The sequence below is a fragment of the Oncorhynchus mykiss genome, chromosome 2, assembly GCF_057628025.1.
Source record: "Oncorhynchus mykiss isolate SJ-2025 chromosome 2, ASM5762802v1, whole genome shotgun sequence".
Taxonomy (NCBI): Eukaryota; Metazoa; Chordata; class Actinopteri; order Salmoniformes; family Salmonidae; genus Oncorhynchus; species Oncorhynchus mykiss.
The window spans coordinates 5,532,501-5,553,867 of NC_143023.1; the positions used below are offsets into that span (position 1 = coordinate 5,532,501).

General features: G+C 43.2%; 1 protein-coding gene across 1 annotated transcript in view; it reads left to right on the forward strand.

The window, feature by feature from the left end:
• Positions 1 to 21,367, forward strand: part of LOC110511431 (collagen alpha-1(XIV) chain) — a 256,230-nt gene that overhangs the window by 104,050 nt on the left and 130,813 nt on the right. Inside the window, 3 exon segments of the mRNA XM_090186206.1 lie at positions 1,336 to 1,458; positions 3,802 to 3,951; positions 9,538 to 9,654. Coding sequence (XP_090042332.1) covers positions 1,336 to 1,458; positions 3,802 to 3,951; positions 9,538 to 9,654 — 390 coding nt within the window.

Sequence of the window (21,367 nt, forward strand, 5' to 3'; positions counted from 1 at the left end):
AAATGCAGGAAGTTAGCTTTAAAACGGCTACATTTTCCCTTGGCTCCGTGGTATAATGTGGAGAAATGCAGGAAATGAGCTTTAAAACTGCAACGTTTTCTCTCTGCCAACAAGAAGGGTGTGTGAACAGAGTGAACTGTTTAGGGTTGCATGGGTTGCTAGGTGGGGGGGTTTGTTACAACGCTGACAAATGACAATATCCATCCGGATCTTTGTCACCTAACAAATCCGTGTGACCAGACCGTCTCAAGTTGTACTCGTGTACCGCGGCCCGGCCCGTAAGGCTCAGACCAACAGTAGTGCAGCCACAAGGGATAGGGGTGCTTTTTCAGACTAGGATTGTCTCCTCTTTAAAATGTAAATGAAAATGCCACAGTGAATATAAGTCAAATGTGTTTTTAAAGTAGAGAGCAGAGAGAGTACAGTCCCTTTGGCTAGCTTGTATTCCAAATGAAACCCCAAACCTTGTAAAAACACAATAGTTCATAAATCACACATACATATGACTTTAATAACTCTCAGTGTTTTGGATGGATGGAATCTGTGGTTTGCATATTGGTGCAATACCATAACAATTGACTGCAGCCTAACGGCGTACCGTAAAACACAGTGTATAAGTGACCGTTTCTCTAGCAATCTTTTTTGAACGGCATCTTCACCATTTTACCGTAAACCACAGTGTATAAGTGACAGTTTCTCTACCAATCATCTTCACCATTTTACCGTAAACCACAGTGTATAAGTGACAGTTTCTCTGCCAATCATCTTCACCATTTTACCGTAAACCACAGTGTATAAGTGACAGTTTCTCTGCCAATCATCTTCACCATTTTACCGTAAGCCACAGTGTATAAGTGACAGTTTCTCTACCAATCATCTTCCCCATTTTACCGTAAACCACAGTGTATAAGTGACAGTTTCTTTACCAATCATCTTCACCATTTTACCATAAACCGCAGTGTATAAGTGACAGTTTCTCTACCAATCATCTTCACCATTTTACTGTAAACCACAGTGTATAAGTGACAGTTTCTCTGCCAATCATCTTCACCATTTTACCATAAACCACAGTGTATAAGTGACAGTTTCTCTACCAATCATCTTCACCATTTTACCGTAAACCACAGTGTATAAGTGACAGTTTCTCTACGAATCATCTTCACCATTTTACCGTAAACCACAGTGTATAAGTGACAGTTTCTCTGCCAATCATCTTCACCATTTTACCGTAAACCACAGTGTATAAGTGACAGTTTCTCTACCAATCATCTGCACCATTTTACCGTAAACCACAGTGTATAAGTGACAGTTTCTCTACTCCTCTTGTTTTGTCAGTGCCCCTCTCGGCGCCTAGCAACCTGAGGGTGTCTGAGGAGTGGTTCAGTCGCTTCCGCATCACCTGGGACACGCCTCCTTCTCCCACCTTGGGCTTCAGGGTAGTCTACCAACCCACCTCTGGTACGTACACACCTGTTACAATACACACGTCACAATACACACATGTTACAATACACACCTGTTACAATACACACCTGTTACAATACACACCTGTTACAATACACACCTGTTACAATACACACCTGTTACAATACACACCTGTTACAATACACACCTGTTACAATACATACCTGTTACAATACACACATGTTACAATACACACCTGTTACAATACACACCTGTTACAATACACACCTGTTACAATACACACGTCACAATACACACCTGTTACAATACACACCTGTTACAATACACACCTGTTACAATACACACATGTTACAATACACACCTGTTACAATACACACCTGTTACAATACACACATGTTACAATACACACATGTTACAATACACACATGTTACAATACACACCTGTTACAATACACACGTCACAATACACACCTGTTACAATACATACCTGTTACAATACACACCTGTTACAATACACACCTCTCTCGTCTCAATCTCTTAAACACCATTATTCAGTCTGCCGTCTCAGACAGTCTTTTAAACACCATTATTCAGTCTGCCGTCTCAGACAGTCTTTTAAACACCATTATTCAGTCTGCCGTCTCAGACAGTCTTTTAAACACCATTATTCAGTCTGCCGCCTCAGACAGTCTTTTAAACACCATTATTCAGTCTGCCGTCTCAGACAGTCTTTTAAACACCATTATTCAGTCTGCCGTCTCAGTCTGCCGTCTCATTATTCAGTCTGCCGTCTCAGACAGTCTTTTAAACACCATTATTCAGTCTGCCGTCTCAGACAGTCTTTTAAACACCATTATTCAGTCTGCCGTCTCAGACAGTCTTTTAAACACCATTATTCAGTCTGCCGTCTCAGACAGTCTTTTAAACACCATTATTCAGTCTGCCGTCTCAGACAGTCTTTTAAACACCATTATTCAGTCTGCCGTCTCAGACAGTCTTTTCAACACCATTATTCAGTCTGCCGTCTCAGACAGTCTTTTAAACACCATTATTCAGTCTGCCGTCTCAGACAGTCTTTTAAACACCAGTATTCAGTCTGCCGTCTCACTCTGCCGTCTCATTATTCAGTCTGCCGTCTCAGACAGTCTTTTAAACACCATTATTCAGTCTGCCGTCTCAGACAGTCTTTTAAACACCATTATTCAGTCTGCCCTCTCAGTCATTGTAAACAGAAGGCTTGATGTGGGTGTAACACAGCGTGTGGGGAAATATCCCTCAGCTTTGTTTCCTACTTGGAGAAACTACATGAGAAACAGAAAGAAGAAAGAGTCTGTGGATGTGTTCCAAATGGAAACCTGGTCCCTATGTAGTGCACTACTTTTGATCAGAGCCCTATGGGGACCCTATTCCTTATATAGTGCACTACTTTTGATCAGAGCCCTATGGGAACCCTATTCCCTATGTAGTGCACTACTTTTGACAAGAATCCAAAGAGCTCCGGTCAAAAGTAGTGCACTACATAGGGGATTGGTTGCCATTTGGGTTGCATTCTGTGACTGTGTGAGTCTCTGCTTTCTATTAGAAGCTCTTTAAACTGTCCTGTGGTCTGGAGAAATGGGTCCTCCACCTAGATTGAATACCCTGCCCAGTGGTCCAGAGAAATCTGTCCTCCACCTAGATTTAATACCTTGCCCTGTGGTTCAGAGAAATGGGTCCTCCACCTAGATTTAATACCTTGCCCTGTGGTCCAGAGAAATGGGTCCTCCACCTAGATTGAATACCCTGCCCAGTGGTCCAGAGAAATCTGTCCTCCACCTAGATTTAATACCTTGCCCTGTGGTCCAGAGAAATGGGTCCTCCACCTAGATGTAATACCCTGCCCTGTGGTTCAGAGAAATGGGTCCTCCACCTAGATTTAATACCTTGTCCTGTGGTCCAGTGAAATGGGTCCTCCACCTAGATTGAATACCCTGCCATGTGGTCTAGAGAAATGGGTTATCCACCTAGATTGAATGCCTTCTACAACAGGAGGAACAGGGGGCTCTGCCTCAGTCTGTTAGTGGAGAGGTGCTTACTCTCACTACAATACATGTTTCCTGCCCTTCTTCCCTTCTCTCTGCCTGCGCCTCCCTTCCTCATTGTCCAGACTGCCCTCAAATACATTTGGTTGGAACTTCAGGTGCAACATGATGTGTGTGTGTGTGTGTGTGTGTGTGTGTGTGTGTGTGTGTGTGTGTGTGTGTGTGTGTGTGTGTGTGTGTGTGTGTGTGTGTGTGTGTGTGTGTGTGTGTCTGTGTGTCTGTGTGTGTGTGTGTGTCTGTGTGTGTGTCTGTGTGTCTATGCGTGTTGCTGAGCTAGTCTCTGTGTTTCCTACAGTGCCAGGGTCAGCTCTGGAGACCTTTGTGGGAGACGACGTCAACACCATGCTGATCCTGAACCTGCAAAGTGACACTGAGTACACTGTGAAGGTCATCTCTTCCTACACCACAGGATCCAGCCAGCCTCTCCAGGGCACCGCCAAGACATGTAATATATTGGCTCTATTGGTCAGGTTGTGTGTGTGTGTGTGTGTGTGTGTGTGTGTGTGTGTGTGTGTGTGTGTGTGTGTGTGTGTGTGTGTGTGTGTGTGTGTGTGTGTGCGTGTTGCTGACCCTGTATGTGTTGATGTGCGTGTGTGTTGCTGTGTGGGTGTGTTGCTGACCCTGTATGTGTGCGTGTGTGTGTGTGTGTGTGTTGCTGACCCTGTATGTGTTTGTGTGCGTGTGTGTTGCTGGCGCTGTGTGTGTGTGTGTTGCTGGCAGTGTGTGTGTGTGTGTGTCCTACACCACAGGATCCAGCCAACCCCCCCCCCCCCCCCCCCCCCCCCCCCCCCGCACACACCACCACTACATGTTAGGGCTGGTGAAGGGTGTTCAGGTAGTTCAGGTAGACTCCTGTTGCAGTTGCAGTTCAAGACCACAACAAAGGGAACCTCAGGGTCAGGACTCTTCCAACTGCCAATACCAAGCAGCCACTGGTATGGGCATATTAATATGGAGTTGGTCTCCCCCTTTGCTGCTATAACAGCCTCCACCTCTTCTGGGAAGGCTTTCCACTAGATACTAGATGTTGGAACATTGCTGCAGGGACTTGCTTCCATTCAGCCACAAGAGCATTAGTGAGGTCGGGTACTGAAGTTGGGCGATTAGGCCTGGCTTGCAGTCGGCGTTCCAATTAATCCCAAAGGTGTTCGATGGGGTTAAAGTCAGGGCACTGTGCAGGCCAGTCCAGTTCTTCCACACCGACCTCGACAAACCAGTTCTGTATGGACGTCGCTTTGTGCACTGGGGCATTGTCATGCTGAAACAGGAAAGTGCCTTCCCCAAACTGTTGCCTCAAAGTTGGAAGCACCAAATAATCTAGAATGTAATGTATGCTGTTGAGTTAACATTTCCCTTCACTGGAACTAAGAGGCCCGAACCATGAAGAACAGCCCCAGACCATTATTCCTCCTCCACCAAACTTTACAGTTGGCACTATGCATTTGGGCAGGTCCACATACTTGTGTATATATATATGGCGGTGAGCCGACGCTTGGCATTGCATATGGAGATCTTAGGCTTGTGTGCGGCTGCTCTGCCATGGAAACCCATTTCATGAAGATCCCGACGAACAGTTATTGTGCCCGACGTTGCTTCCAGAGGCAGTTTGGAACTCGGTAGTGAGTGTTGAAACCGAGGACAGACGATTTTTACTCGCTACACGTTTCAGCACTCGGTGATCCCGTTCTGTGAGCTTGTGTGGCCTACCACTTTGTGGCTGAGCCGTTGTTGCTCCTAGACGTTTCCTCTTCACAATAACAGCACAAACAGTTGACCGGGGGCAGCTCTAACAGGGCAGAAATTTGACGAACTGACTTGTTGGAAAAATGGCATCCTATGACGGTGCTACTTTGAAAGTCACTGAGCTCTTCAGTAAAGCCATTATACTGCCAGTGTTTGTCTATGGAGATTGCATGGCAGCGTGCTGAATGTAATACACCTGTCAGCAACGGGTGTGGCTAAAATAGCCAAATCCACTAATTTGAAGGGGGTGTCCACATACTTTTGTATGTGTAGTGTATGTCTGCTCCTCTGAACCAGTTTGTAAAGATACATGTTATTAATCCCCATGATGCAAAGCGCATGGAGATGAAGCTTTAAGGAAGCGTAATACATAGCTTTGTATTCTGTTTGCATTACATTATGCTGATAACATCAGATTCCCTTTTGTTTTGTTGAAGAGGATTTCACCACCCTGACGGACAGCTGAGAATATCAATATTCAGGCAGACAGTGGGGGAAATGTACACCCGTTTGCATATAAATGTGATATCAGCAGGTGCGTCGTGAAATAATACCTGCTTTGTTGGAGCTTTTCTCATCAAAAGTAAAATAGATTGTCTTTTTCATAAAGTCCGTCTGGCTGTCGGCAGAGCGTCACGTCAGCGTCCCGCTGTGTGACTACCTGAGAAGAGCTGTGTTCTCATTGGATCTCAGTCAGATGAGACGTTCCAGAGACACACGGTGATATAATATCTCTTCTCAACTGGCAGAACCAGGACATACTGCCAATCCACTAGCCCCTCCATAATGGGAAGCTGGACCCAGAGCAATATATATATATATATATATATATATTTTCTTCATTTAACCTAGCAAGTCAGTTAAGAACAAATTCTTATTTACAATGACGGCCTAGGCCGGCCAAACCTGGACTAAGCTGGGCCAATTGTGAGCCACTCTATGGGACTCCCAATCATGGCCGGATGTGATACAGCCTGGATTCGAACCAGGGACTGTATTGACGCCTCTTGCAGTGCCTTAGACCGCTGCGCCACTCGGGAGCCCAATATGTCTACAGTTGGATACATATTATACATGTACAATGAATGACTGAATGGCTGACTGAATTAATGAGTGGATGGATGAATGAGTAAATGAATAATGCATGAATTGATATATCCTGAGCATTGAATGTATGCAGCTCATCTCTATGTGGCTATAAGTGCCCCCCCCCCACCCGCCCCCCAACCCCCCCCCCCCCCCCCCCACCGCTGTACAAGGCAGCTATTCCATTATAGAGAGGGGAATTTAAGTCGTGACACAAATGCCTTATGATGCGTTGCAGTCTCTCTTTCAACCCCAAACACACTGTACAGTAGTTCATCTCCTCACGCTGGCCGTATAATTATATCTGCATACTGTGGGAGAAATTATATACATGATTTTGGTAACACAAGAGGAAGATACACTTATGGGTTCATTTCTTGTTCTGGTAAAATGTATTGTCTATTGTATAGGGCAGGAAGTAGATAAAGGCCATGGGAGTATGGGATAGCTGAGAAACACTTAAAATGCAGACACATAGATGCCTAGGGCAACTGGACATACAAAGATCAGAGAGATTAGACAAAGGAGGGGGTCAGCCAAAGGACCAACTGATGGATTACAGACATCAATCACATCACAGGGGAGACACACAAGTCTGTTTGATCTTAGACAACAAAATGAAGAGAAGGCGACCAGAACAGCTAGGCACCCTAAAGCTAAAGGAGATGAAAGACACCAAAAGGGACACATGGAGTTAATTACAGGGTATGAACACAGGCCACAGGAAAGGGGAATGTATAGTATTTTTAGTATAGCTGAGCATGCTAAAAACAGAAGAGACACATAGTCTGCTGACCCTAGATAACACACAAACAGGAGAACGCATTAAGCTGAGTGAAGGGTCAAAGCAAGGGTCTTGTCATCATGATAATCTGACGGAAAGCAGATGTGGGCGTTACTGGGCTGAACAAGCAGAATGCACGGATTGGAATGTAACTGTAGTTGCAATGGGGGATGAACTGCTGATGTATGTGTGGGTATAAAATGAAGAATGAGAGCTCTGGAAAGGTGTGCGTTCCGCGGACTGCTCCGGCTTATGATACTGTTGTATTAAAAGTCTATATTGATTTTCACAAAGTTCTTGGTTGTGTCATATTTGAACCGATTTGCCACTACAAAATACACCACCAAGATCCCTATCAATATTTTATGCGTTGTCAGTTTGACCTTTAAATAATTAAATGCACAAATAGCTCAATTTTACCTGGTTTTGACTCTTGTCTTCCGTAGGTTTGTGCCCCTGGTGCTGCAGAGTGGCTGTCTGTCCATGCATACATACAGCTCATTAATAAGGCTCGTAATAAGGAAGTTAAAGACTGTGTCACAAACTGCCCTCTATTCCCTTTATAGTGCTCCCATAGGACTCTGGTCTCAAACTGTTCCCTATATAGTGCTCCCATAGGACTCTGGTCTCAAACTGTTCCCTATATAGTGCTCCCATAGGACTCTGGTCTCAAACTGTTCCCTATGCCCTACATAGTGCTCCCATAGGACTCTGGTCTCAAACGGTTCCCTATTCCCTATATAGTGCTCCCATAGGACTCTGGTCTCAAACTGTTCCCTATGCCCTACATAGTGCTCCCATAGGACTCTGGTCTCAAACTGTTCCCTATGCCCTATATAGTGCTCCCATAGGGCTCTGGTCTCAAACTGTTCCCTATTCCCTATATAGTGCTCCCATAGGACTCTGGTCTCAAACTGTTCCCTATGCCCTATATAGTGCTCCCATAGGGCTCTGGTCTCAAACTGTTCCCTATTCCCTATATAGTGCTCCCATAGGACTCTGGTCTCAAACTGTTCCCTATGCCCTATATAGTGCTCCCATAGGACTCTGGTCTCAAACTGTTCCCTATTCCCTATATAGTGCTCCCATAGGACTCGGTTCCCTAGAGTAGTGCACTCTATAGGGGGTAGGATGCTATTTAGGACAAATCCAAAGGCTGTCACATCCATTATCCACAAGGAGGAAAGGTAATCCAGCTGCCGTGTGTTGTCATGACTTTCCCTCTCGGGAGGCGGGTAACAAACTATAGATATAGCAGTTGTAGAATGTGAATACGATGTGTACGGGGGATGTGTCATGATCTCACAGTTGTGTCATAGCTCTTTGATGTTCTGGGTGTTTTACATGTTGTCGTTCCGTTCTAGCAGTTCGTATGGTGCTTGTGTCAGATTGTTTAGCTGTGTGATTCATTGACATTTTTCGTTGAAAAGTGTAAAGTGTAAGTCAGATGGAAACAACTTCTGCTCCTCTAAAATGAAACCAGGAGTAATCATTTTAAAAGATTAGTTTTGTTGTTACAGCTTTTGTTTTTCAGAACATGTTTGTTGTTGTTGTTGTTGTTGTACGGAACAGAGAGACTGTTTACACTCTTTCAACTGTTTACGGTTCCTAATAGCTTTCATAAAGATTGGAGAATAGATTTTAACTTATTGCTCTCTTATCAACACGTCATATACTATTTAAGCACTAAGATTAATAGCCTTTCTTTTCTTTGACAACAAATGGGAGGTGGATAGGACTCAGAAGTTGGACATTAGTTCATATGGATTCTTCCCATACATCAGAATGAGTTGTTTATTTGAGTGGATGAGATGAATTCCTTAAAGACACACAGCTACACAGCTGGATTGATTGTGTTTCATTAGGACACGTTATCAATACTATCAACATCCTGGTCTTTACCTGTCAATACGATTAGCTAGGTTGCAATTCTCCGTCAGCTGACGGCTTCAGTACCTTCATGATGTGACTGTAGATAGTGATGTGGTGGGGTCATGATTGTGATTTGATTTGATAGTGATAGTTATTTGATTGTGATAGTTATTTGATTGTGATCGTGTGATGGTAATGGTGATAGGGATGTGCTGGTGATGTTCTTCTGTCATCGTGATTGTGTTTATAAAATCTCTCTCTTTCTCTCTCTCTCGCTCTCCTGTGTCTCTCTCTCTCTCTCTGTCCCCCTCTCTCGTTGTCTCTCACTCTCTCTCTGTCCCCCTCTCTCTGCCCCCCACTTCTCTCTCTCTCTCTCTCTCTCTCTCTTTCTCTCTCTCTCTCTCTGCCCCCTCACTTCTCTCTCTCTCTCTCTCTCTCTCTCTCTCTCTCTCTCTCTCTCTCTCTCTCTCTCTCACTCTCTGCCCCCCTTCTCTCTCTCTCTCTCTCTCTCTCTCTGTCCCCCTCTGTCTCTCTCCCTCCCCTCAGTGTACCTGGGCGTGACCAACCTGAACACCTACCAGGTGATGATGTCCAGTATGTGTGTCCAGTGGCAGCCCCATCGTCAGGCTGACCTCTACAGGGTGGTCATCGAGTCTCTGCTCAGTGAGTAACGATGTCTGTGTGTTTTTGACTAGACCTTCTCCTTCATGTTATAGCTGAATGTCTGTGTGTTGTAGACTAGACCTTCTCCTTCATGTTATAGCTGAATGTCTGTGTGTTGTTGACTAGGGCTTCTCCTTCATGTTATAGCTGAATGTCTGTGTGTTGTTGACTAGACCTTCTCCTTCATGTTATAGCTGAATGTCTGTGTGTTGACTAGACCTTCTCCTTCATGTTATAGCTGAATGTCTGTGTGTTGTTGACTAGGCCTTCTCCTTCATGTTATAGCTGAATGTCTGTGTGTTGTTGACTAGGCCTTCTCCTTCATGTTATAGCTGAATGTCTGTGTGTTGTTGACTAGGCCTTCTCCTTCATGTTATAGCTGAATGTCTGTGTGTTGTTGACTAGGCCTTCTCCTTCATGTTATAGCTGAATGTCTGTGTGTTGTTGACTAGACCTTCTCCTTCATGTTATAGCTGAATGTCTGTGTGTTGTTGACTAGACCTTCTCCTTCATGTTATAGCTGAATGTCTGTGTGTGTTGTTGACTAGACCTTCTCCTTCATGTTATAGCTGAATGTCCGTGTGTTGTTGACTAGGCCTTCTCCTTCATGTTATAGCTGAATGTCTGTGTGTTGTTGACTAGACCTTCTCCTTCATGTTATAGCTGAATGTCTGTGTGTTGTTGACTAGGCCTTCTCCTTCATGTTATAGCTGAATGTCTGTGTGTTGACTAGACCTTCTCCTTCATGTTATAGCTGAATGTCTGTGTGTTGTTGACTAGGGCTTCTCCTTCATGTTATAGCTGAATGTCTGTGTGTTGTTGACTAGACCTTCTCCTTCATGTTATAGCTGAATGTCTGTGTGTTGTTGACTAGACCTTCTCCTTCATGTTATAGCTGAATGTCTGTGTGTTGTTGACTAGGCCTTCTCCTTCATGTTATAGCTGAATGTCTGTGTGTTGTTGACTAGGCCTTCTCCTTCATGTTATAGCTGAATGTCTGTGTGTTGTTGACTAGGCCTTCTCCTTCATGTTATAGCTGAATGTCTGTGTGTTGTTGACTAGACCTTCTCCTTCATGTTATAGCTGAATGTCTGTGTGTTGTTGACTAGACCTTCTCCTTCATGTTATAGCTGAATGTCTGTGTGTTGTTGACTAGGCCTTCTCCTTCATGTTATAGCTGAATGTCTGTGTGTTGTTGACTAGAACTTCTCCTTCATGTTATAGCTGAATGTCTGTGTGTTTTTGACTAGGCCTTCTCCTTCATGTTATAGCTGAATGTCTGTGTGTTGTTGACTAGACCTTCTCCTTCATGTTATAGCTGAATGTCTGTGTGTTGTTGACTAGACCTTCTCCTTCATGTTATAGCTGAATGTCTGTGTGTTGTTGACTAGACCTTCTCCTTCATGTTATAGCTGAATGTCTGTGTGTTGTTGACTAGGCCTTCTCCTTCATGTTATAGCTGAATGTCTGTGTGTTGACTAGGCCTTCTCCTTCATGTTATAGCTGAATGTCTGTGTGTTGACTAGGCCTTCTCCTTCATGTTATAGCTGAATGTCTGTGTGTTGTTGACTAGGCCTTCTCCTTCATGTTATAGCTGAATGTCTGTGTGTTGTTGACTAGGCCTTCTCCTTCATGTTATAGCTGAATGTCTGTGTGTTGTTGACTAGACCTTCTCCTTCATGTTATAGCTGAATGTCTGTGTGTTGTTGACTAGGCCTTCTCCTTCATGTTATAGCTGAATGTCTGTGTGTTTTTGACTAGACCTTCTCCTTCATGTTATAGCTGAATGTCTGTGTGTTGACTAGGCCTTCTCCTTCATGTTATAGCTGAATGTCTGTGTGTTGTTGACTAGGCCTTCTCCTTCATGTTACAGCTGAATGTCTGTGTGTTGTTGACTAGACCTTCTCCTTCATGTTATAGCTGAATGTCTGTGTGTTGTAGACTAGACCTTCTCCTTCATGTTATAGCTGAATGTCTGTGTGTTGTTGACTAGGCCTTCTCCTTCATGTTATAGCTGAATGTCTGTGTGTTGTAGACTAGACCTTCTCCTTCATGTTATAGCTGAATGTCTGTGTGTTGTTGACTAGGCCTTCTCCTTCATGTTATAGCTGAATGTCTGTGTGTTGTTGACTAGGCCTTCTCCTTCATGTTATAGCTGGATGTCTGTGTGTTGACTAGACCTTCTCCTTCATGTTATAGCTGAATGTCTGTGTGTTGTTGACTAGACCTTCTCCTTCATGTTATAGCTGAATGTCTGTGTGTTGTTGACTAGACCTTCTCCTTCATGTTATAGCTGAATGTCTGTGTGTTGTTGACTAGGCCTTCTCCTTCATGTTATAGCTGAATGTCTGTGTGTTGACTAGGCCTTCTCCTTCATGTTATAGCTGAATGTCTGTGTGTTGACTAGACCTTCTCCTTCATGTTATAGCTGAATGTCTGTGTGTTTTTGACTAGGCCTTCTCCTTCATGTTATAGCTGAATGTCTGTGTGTTGTTGACTAGACATTCTCCTTCATGTTATAGCTGAATGTCTGTGTGTTGACTAGACCTTCTCCTTCATGTTATAGCTGAATGTCTGTGTGTTGACTAGACCTTCTCCTTCATGTTATAGCTGAATGTCTGTGTGTTTTTGACTAGGCCTTCTCCTTCATGTTATAGCTGAATGTCTGTGTGTTGTTGACTAGACCTTCTCCTTCATGTTATAGCTGAATGTCTGTGTGTTGTTGACTAGACCTTCTCCTTCATGTTATAGCTGAATGTCTGTGTGTTTTTGACTAGACCTTCTCCTTCATGTTATAGGTGAATGAATGTCTGTGTGTTGTTGACTAGGCCTTCTCCTTCATGTTATAGCTGAATGTCTGTGTGTTGTTGACTAGGCCTTCTCCTTCATGTTATAGCTGAATGTCTGTGTGTTGTTGACTAGACCTTCTCCTTCATGTTATAGCTGAATGTCTGTGTGTTGTTGACTAGACCTTCTCCTTCATGTTATAGCTGCATGTCTGTGTGTTGTTGACTAGGCCTTCTCCTTCATGTTATAGCTGAATGTCTGTGTGTTGTTGACTAGGGCTTCTCCTTCATGTTATAGCTGAATGTCTGTGTGTTGTTGACTAGGCCTTCTCCTTCATGTTATAGCTGAATGTCTGTGTGTTGTTGACTAGACCTTCTCCTTCATGTTATAGCTGAATGTCTGTGTGTTGTTGACTAGACCTTCTCCTTCATGTTATAGCTGAATGTCTGTGTGTTGTTGACTAGGCCTTCTCCTTCATGTTATAGCTGAATGTCTGTGTGTTGTTGACTAGGCCTTCTCCTTCATGTTATAGCTGAATGTCTGTGTGTTGTTGACTAGGCCTTCTCCTTCATGTTATAGCTGAATGTCTGTGTGTTGTTGACTAGACCTTCTCCTTCATGTTATAGCTGAATGTCTGTGTGTTGTTGACTAGACCTTCTCCTTCATGTTATAGCTGAATGTCTGTGTGTTGACTAGACCTTCTCCTTCATGTTATAGCTGAATGTCTGTGTGTTGTAGACTAGACCTTCTCCTTCATGTTATAGCTGAATGTCTGTGTGTTGTTGACTAGGCCTTCTCCTTCATGTTATAGCTGAATGTCTGTGTGTTGTTGACTAGACCTTCTCCTTCATGTTATAGCTGAATGTCTGTGTGTTGTTGACTAGGCCTTCTCCTTCATGTTATAGCTGAATGTCTGTGTGTTGTTGACTAGGCCTTCTCCTTCATGTTATAGCTGAATGTCTGTGTGTTGTTGACTAGACCTTCTCCTTCATGTTATAGCTGAATGTCTGTGTGTTTTTGACTAGGCCTTCTCCTTCATGTTATAGCTGAATGTCTGTGTGTTGTTGACTAGACCTTCTCCTTCATGTTATAGCTGAATGTCTGTGTGTTGTTGACTAGGGCTTCTCCTTCATGTTATAGCTGAATGTCTGTGTGTTGTTGACTAGACCTTCTCCTTCATGTTATAGCTGGATGTCTGTGTGTTGACTAGGCCTTCTCCTTCATGTTATAGCTGAATGTCTGTGTGTTGTTGACTAGGCCTTCTCCTTCATGTTATAGCTGAATGTCTGTGTGTTGTAGACTAGACCTTCTCCTTCATGTTATAGCTGAATGTCTGTGTGTTGTTGACTAGGCCTTCTCCTTCATGTTATAGCTGAATGTCTGTGTGTTGTTGACTAGACCTTCTCCTTCATGTTATAGCTGAATGTCTGTGTGTTGTTGACTAGACCTTCTCCTTCATGTTATAGCTGAATGTCTGTGTGTTGTTGACTAGGGCTTCTCCTTCATGTTATAGCTGAATGTCTGTGTGTTGTTGACTAGGCCTTCTCCTTCATGTTACAGCTGAATGTCTGTGTGTTGTTGACTAGGCCTTCTCCTTCATGTTATAGCTGAATGTCTGTGTGTTGTTGACTAGACCTTCTCCTTCATGTTATAGCTGAATGTCTGTGTGTTTTTGACTAGACCTTCTCCTTCATGTTATAGCTGAATGTCTGTGTGTTGTTGACTAGACCTTCTCCTTCATGTTATAGCTGAATGTCTGTGTGTTGTTGACTAGACCTTCTCCTTCATGTTATAGCTGAATGTCTGTGTGTTTTTGACTAGGCCTTCTCCTTCATGTTATAGCTGAATGTCTGTGTGTTTTTGACTAGGCCTTCTCCTTCATGTTATAGCTGAATGTCTGTGTGTTGTTGACTAGACCTTCTCCTTCATGTTATAGCTGAATGTCTGTGTGTTGTTGACTAGACCTTCTCCTTCATGTTATAGCTGAATGTCTGTGTGTTGTTGACTAGGCCTTCTCCTTCATGTTATAGCTGAATGTCTGTGTGTTGTTGACTAGGCCTTCTCCTTCATGTTATAGCTGAATGTCTGTGTGTTGTTGACTAGACCTTCTCCTTCATGTTATAGCTGAATGTCTGTGTGTTGTTGACTAGACCTTCTCCTTCATGTTATAGCTGAATGTCTGTGTGTTGTTGACTAGGCCTTCTCCTTCATGTTATAGCTGAATGTCTGTGTCTTGACTAGACATTCTCCTTCATGTTATAGCTGAATGTCTGTGTGTTGTTGACTAGGCCTTCTCCTTCATGTTATAGCTGAATGTCTGTGTGTTGTTGACTAGGCCTTCTCCTTCATGTTATAGCTGAATGTCTGTGTGTTGTTGACTAGACCTTCTCCTTCATGTTATAGCTGAATGTCTGTGTGTTGTTGACTAGACCTTCTCCTTCATGTTATAGCTGAATGTCTGTGTGTTGTTGACTAGACCTTCTCCTTCATGTTATAGCTGAATGTCTGTGTGTTGTTGACTAGACCTTCTCCTTCATGTTATAGCTGAATGTCTGTGTGTTGTTGACTAGACCTTCTCCTTCATGTTACAGCTGAATGTCTGTGTGTTGTTGACTAGGCCTTCTCCTTCATGTTATAGCTGAATGTCTGTGTGTTGTTGACTAGGGCTTCTCCTTCATGTTATAGCTGAATGTCTGTGTGTTGTTGACTAGGCCTTCTCCTTCATGTTACAGCTGAATGTCTGTGTGTTGTTGACTAGGCCTTCTCCTTCATGTTATAGCTGAATGTCTGTGTGTTGTTGACTAGACCTTCTCCTTCATGTTATAGCTGAATGTCTGTGTGTTTTTGACTAGACCTTCTCCTTCATGTTATAGCTGAATGTCTGTGTGTTGTTGACTAGACCTTCTCCTTCATGTTATAGCTGAATGTCTGTGTGTTTTTGACTAGGCCTTCTCCTTCATGTTATAGCTGAATGTCTGTGTGTTTTTGACTAGGCCTTATCCTTCATGTTATAGCTGAATGTCTGTGTGTTGTTGACTAGGCCTTCTCCTTCATGTTATAGCTGAATGTCTGTGTGTTTTTGACTAGGCCTTCTCCTTCATGTTATAGCTGAATGTCTGTGTGTTGTTGACTAGGCCTTCTCCTTCATGTTATAGCTGAATGTCCGTGTGTTGTTGACTAGGCCTTCTCCTTCATGTTATAGCTGAATGTCTGTGTGTTGTTGACTAGACCTTCTCCTTCATGTTATAGCTGAATGTCTGTGTGTTGTTGACTAGACCTTCTCCTTCATGTTATAGCTGAATGTCTGTGTGTTTTTGACTAGGCCTTCTCCTTCATGTTATAGCTGAATGTCTGTGTGTTTTTGACTAGGCCTTCTCCTTCATGTTATAGCTGAATGTCTGTGTGTTGTTGACTAGACCTTCTCCTTCATGTTATAGCTGAATGTCTGTGTGTTGTTGACTAGACCTTCTCCTTCATGTTATAGCTGAATGTCTGTGTGTTGTTGACTAGGCCTTCTCCTTCATGTTATAGCTGAATGTCTGTGTGTTGTTGACTAGGCCTTCTCCTTCATGTTATAGCTGAATGTCTGTGTGTTGTTGACTAGACCTTCTCCTTCATGTTATAGCTGAATGTCTGTGTGTTGTTGACTAGACCTTCTCCTTCATGTTATAGCTGAATGTCTGTGTGTTGTTGACTAGGCCTTCTCCTTCATGTTATAGCTGAATGTCTGTGTCTTGACTAGACATTCTCCTTCATGTTATAGCTGAATGTCTGTGTGTTGTTGACTAGGCCTTCTCCTTCATGTTATAGCTGAATGTCTGTGTGTTGTTGACTAGGCCTTCTCCTTCATGTTATAGCTGAATGTCTGTGTGTTGTTGACTAGACCTTCTCCTTCATGTTATAGCTGAATGTCTGTGTGTTGTTGACTAGACCTTCTCCTTCATGTTATAGCTGAATGTCTGTGTGTTTTTGACTAGGCCTTCTCCTTAATGTTATAGCTGAATGTCTGTGTGTTGTTGACTAGACCTTCTCCTTCATGTTATAGCTGAATGTCTGTGTGTTGTTGACTAGACCTTCTCCTTCATGTTATAGCTGAATGTCTGTGTGTTGTTGACTAGACCTTCTCCTTCATGTTATAGCTGAATGTCTGTGTGTTGTTGACTAGGCCTTCTCCTTCATGTTATAGCTGAATGTCTGTGTGTTGTTGACTAGGCCTTCTCCTTCATGTTATAGCTGAATGTCTGTGTGTTGTTGACTAGGCCTTCTCCTTCATGTTATAGCAGAATGTCTGTGTGTTGTTGACTAGACCTTCTCCTTCATGTTATAGCTGAACGTCTGTGTGTTGTTGACTAGGCCTTCTCCTTCATGTTATAGCTGAATGTCTGTGTGTTGTTGACTAGACCTTCTCCTTCATGTTATAGCTGAATGTCTGTGTGTTGACTAGGCCTTCTCCTTCATGTTATAGCTGAATGTCTGTGTGTTGTTGACTAGGGCTTCTCCTTCATGTTATAGCTGAATGTCTGTGTGTTTTTGACTAGGGCTTCTCCTTCATGTTATAGCTGAATGTCTGTGTGTTGTTGACTAGGCCTTCTCCTTCATGTTATAGCTGAATGTCTGTGTGTTGTTGACTAGACCTTCTCCTTCATGTTATAGCTGAATGTCTGTGTGTTGTTGACTAGGCCTTCTCCTTCATGTTATAGCTGAATGTCTGTGTGTTGTTGACTAGGCCTTCTCCTTCATGTTATAGCTGAATGTCTGTGTGTTGACTAGACCTTCTCCTTCATGTTATAGCTGAATGTCTGTGTGTTGACTAGGCCTTCTCCTTCATGTTATAGCTGAATGTCTGTGTGTTTTTGACTAGGCCTTCTCCTTCATGTTATAGCTGAATGTCTGTGTGTTTTTGACTAGGGCTTCTCCTTCATGTTATAGCTGAATGTCTGTGTGTTTTTGACTAGACCTTCTCCTTCATGTTATAGCTGAATGTCTGTGTGTTGTTGACTAGACCTTCTCCTTCATGTTACAGCTGAATGTCTGTGTGTTGTTGACTAGGCCTTCTCCTTCATGTTATAGCTGAATGTCTGTGTGTTGTTGACTAGACCTTCTCCTTCATGTTATAGCTGAATGTCTGTGTGTTGTTGACTAGACCTTCTCCTTCATGTTATAGCTGAATGTCTGTGTGTTGTTGACTAGACCTTCTCCTTCATGTTATAGCTGAATGTCTGTGTGTTGTTGACTAGACCTTCTCCTTCATGTTATAGCTGAATGTCTGTGTGTTGTTGACTAGACCTTCTCCTTCATGTTATAGCTGAATGTCTGTGTGTTGTTGACTAGGGCTTCTCCTTCATGTTATAGCTGAATGTCTGTGTGTTTTTGACTAGGCCTTCTCCTTCATGTTATAGCTGAATGTCTGTGTGTTGACTAGGCCTTCTCCTTCATGTTATAGCTGAATGTCTGTGTGTTGTTGACTAGACCTTCTCCTTCATGTTATAGCTGAATGTCTGTGTGTTGTTGACTAGGCCTTCTTCTTCATGTTATAGCTGAATGTCTGTGTGTTTTTGACTAGGCCTTCTCCTTCATGTTATAGCTGAATGTCTGTGTGTTTTTGACTAGACCTTCTCCTTCATGTTATAGCTGAATGTCTGTGTGTTGTTGACTAGACCTTCTCCTTCATGTTATAGCTGAATGTCTGTGTGTTGTTGACTAGACCTTCTCCTTCATGTTATAGCTGAATGTCTGTGTGTTGTTGACTAGACCTTCTCCTTCATGTTATAGCTGAATGTCTGTGTGTTGTTGACTAGACCTTCTCCTTCATGTTATAGCTGAATGTCTGTGTGTTGTTGACTAGGCCTTCTCCTTCATGTTATAGCTGAATGTCTGTGTGTTGTTGACTAGACCTTCTCCTTCATGTTACAGCTGAATGTCTGTGTGTTGTTGACTAGACCTTCTCCTTCATGTTATAGCTGAATGTCTGTGTGTTGTTGACTAGACCTTCTCCTTCATGTTATAGCTGAATGTCTGTGTGTTGTTGACTAGACCTTCTCCTTCATGTTATAGCTGAATGTCTGTGTGTTGTTGACTAGGCCTTCTCCTTCATGTTATAGCTGAATGTCTGTGTGTTGTTGACTAGACCTTCTCCTTCATGTTATAGCTGAATGTCTGTGTGTTGTTGACTAGGCCTTCTCCTTCATGTTATAGCTGAATGTCTGTGTGTTTTTGACTAGGGCTTCTCCTTCATGTTATAGCTGAATGTCTGTGTGTTGTTGACTAGGCCTTCTCCTTCATGTTATAGCTGAATGTCTGTGTGTTTTTGACTAGGGCTTCTCCTTCATGTTATAGCTGAATGTCTGTGTGTTGTTGACTAGACCTTCTCCTTCATGTTATAGCTGAATGTCTGTGTGTTGTTGACTAGACCTTCTCCTTCATGTTATAGCTGAATGTCTGTGTGTTGTTGACTAGGCCTTCTCCTTCATGTTATAGCTGAATGTCTGTGTGTTGTTGACTAGACCTTCTCCTTCATGTTATAGCTGAATGTCTGTGTGTTGTTGACTAGACCTTCTCCTTCATGTTATAGCTGAATGTCTGTGTGTTTTTGACTAGGCCTTCTCCTTCATGTTATAGCTGAATGTCTGTGTGTTGTTGACTAGGCCTTCTCCTTCATGTTATAGCTGAATGTCTGTGTGTTTTTGACTAGACCTTCTCCTTCATCTTATAGCTGAATGTCTGTGTGTTTTTGACTAGGGCTTCTCTGACATGTTATAGTGTTGCTATGTCACTTCTTAGAGTAGTTGTGTTCTTCCCGTCCTCTGCCAGTGTTGCTATGTCACTACTTAGAGTTGTGTTCTTCCCGTCCTCTGACAGTGTTGCTATGTCACTACTTAGAGTTGTGTTCTTCCCGTCCTCTGACAGTGTTGCTATGTCACTTCTTAGAGTAGTTGTGTTCTTCCCGTCCTCTGACAGTGTTGCTATGTCACTACTTAGAGTTGTGTTCTTCCCGTCCTCTGACAGTGTTGCTATGTCACTTCTTAGAGTAGTTGTGTTCTTCCCGTGCTCTGACAGTGTTGCTATGTCACTTCTTAGAGTAGTTGTGTTCTTCCCGTGCTCTGACAATGTTGCTATGTCACTTCTTAGAGTAGTTGTATTCTTCCCGTGCTCTGACAGTGTTGCTATGTCACTTCTTAGAGTAGTTGTATTCTTCCCGTCCTCTGACAGTGTTGCTATGTCACTTCTTAGAGTAGTTATGTTCCTCCCGTGCTCTGACAGTGTTGCTATGTCACTTCTTAGAGTAGTTATGTTCCTCCCGTGCTCTGACAGTGTTGCTATGTCACTTCTTAGAGTAGTTGTGTTCTTCCCGTGCTCTGACAATGTTGCTATGTCACTTCTTAGAGTAGTTGTATTCCTCCCGTCCTCTGACAGTGTTGCCATGTCACTACTTAGAGTAGATATGATCCTCCCGTCCTCTGACAGTGTTGCCATGTCACTACTTAGAGTAGATATGTTCTTCCCGTCCTCTGACAGTGTTGCCATGTCACTTCTTAGAGTAGTATTCCTCCCGTCCTCTGACAGTGTTGCTATGTCACTTCTTAGAGTTGTGTTCTTCCCGTCCTCTGACAGTGTTGCTATGTCACTCCTTAGAGTAGTTATGATCCTCCCGTCCTCTGACAGTGTTGCTATGTCACTCCTTAGAGTAGTTGTATTCCTCCCGTCCTCTGACAGTGTTGCCATGTCACTTCTTAGAGTATTTATGATCCTCCCGTCCTCTGACAGTGTTGCTATGTCACTCCTTAGAGTAGTTGTATTCCTCCCGTCCTCTGACAGTGTTGCTATGTCACTTCTTAGAGTAGTTGTATTCCTCCCGTGCTCTGACAGTGTTGCCATGTCACTTCTTAGAGTAGTTGTGTTCTTCCCGTCCTCTGACAGTGTTGCTATGTCACTTCTTAGAGTAGTTGTATTCCTCCCATGCTCTGACAGTGTTGCTATGTCACTACTTAGAGTTGTGTTCTTCCCGTCCTCTGACAGTGTTGCTATGTCACTTCTTAGAGTAGTTGTATTCCTCCCGTGCTCTGACAGTGTTGCTATGTCACTTCTTAGAGTAGTTGTATTCTTCCCGTCCTCTGACAGTGTTGCTATGTCACTTCTTAGAGTATTTATGATCCTCCCGTCCTCTGACAGTGTTGTTATGTCACTCCTTAGAGTAGTTGTATTCCTCCCGTCCTCTGACAGTGTTGCTATGTCACTTCTTAGAGTAGTTGTATTCCTCCCGTGCTCTGACAGTGTTGCTATGTCACTTCTTAGAGTAGTTGTATTCTTCCCGTGCTCTGACAGTGTTGCTATGTCACTTCTTAGAGTAGTTGTATTCCTCCCGTCCTCTGACAGTGTTGCTATGTCACTTCTTAGAGTAGTTGTATTCCTCCCGTCCTCTGACAGTGTTGCTATGTCGCTTCTTAGAGTAGTTGTGTTCTTCCCGTGCTCTGACAGTGTTGCTATGTCACTTCTTAGAGTATTTATGATCCTCCCGTCCTCTGACAGTGTTGCTATGTCACTTCTTAGAGTAGTTGTATTCTTCCCGTCCTCTGACAGTGTTGCTATGTCACTTCTTAGAGTAGTTGTGTTCTTCCCGTCCTCTGACAGTGTTGCTATGTCACTTCTTAGAGTAGTTGTATTCTTCCCGTCCTCTGACAGTGTTGCTATGTCACTTCTTAGAGTAGTTGTATTCTTCCCGTCCTCTGACAGTGTTGCTATGTCACTTCTTAGAGTAGTTGTATTCTTCCCGTCCTCTGACAGTGTTGTTATGTCACTTCTTAGAGTAGTTGTATTCTTCCCGTCCTCTGACAGTGTTGCTATGTCACTTCTTAGAGTAGTTGTATTCCTCCCATGCTCTGACAGTGTTTCTATGTCACTTCTTAGAGTAGTTGTGTTCTTCCCGTCC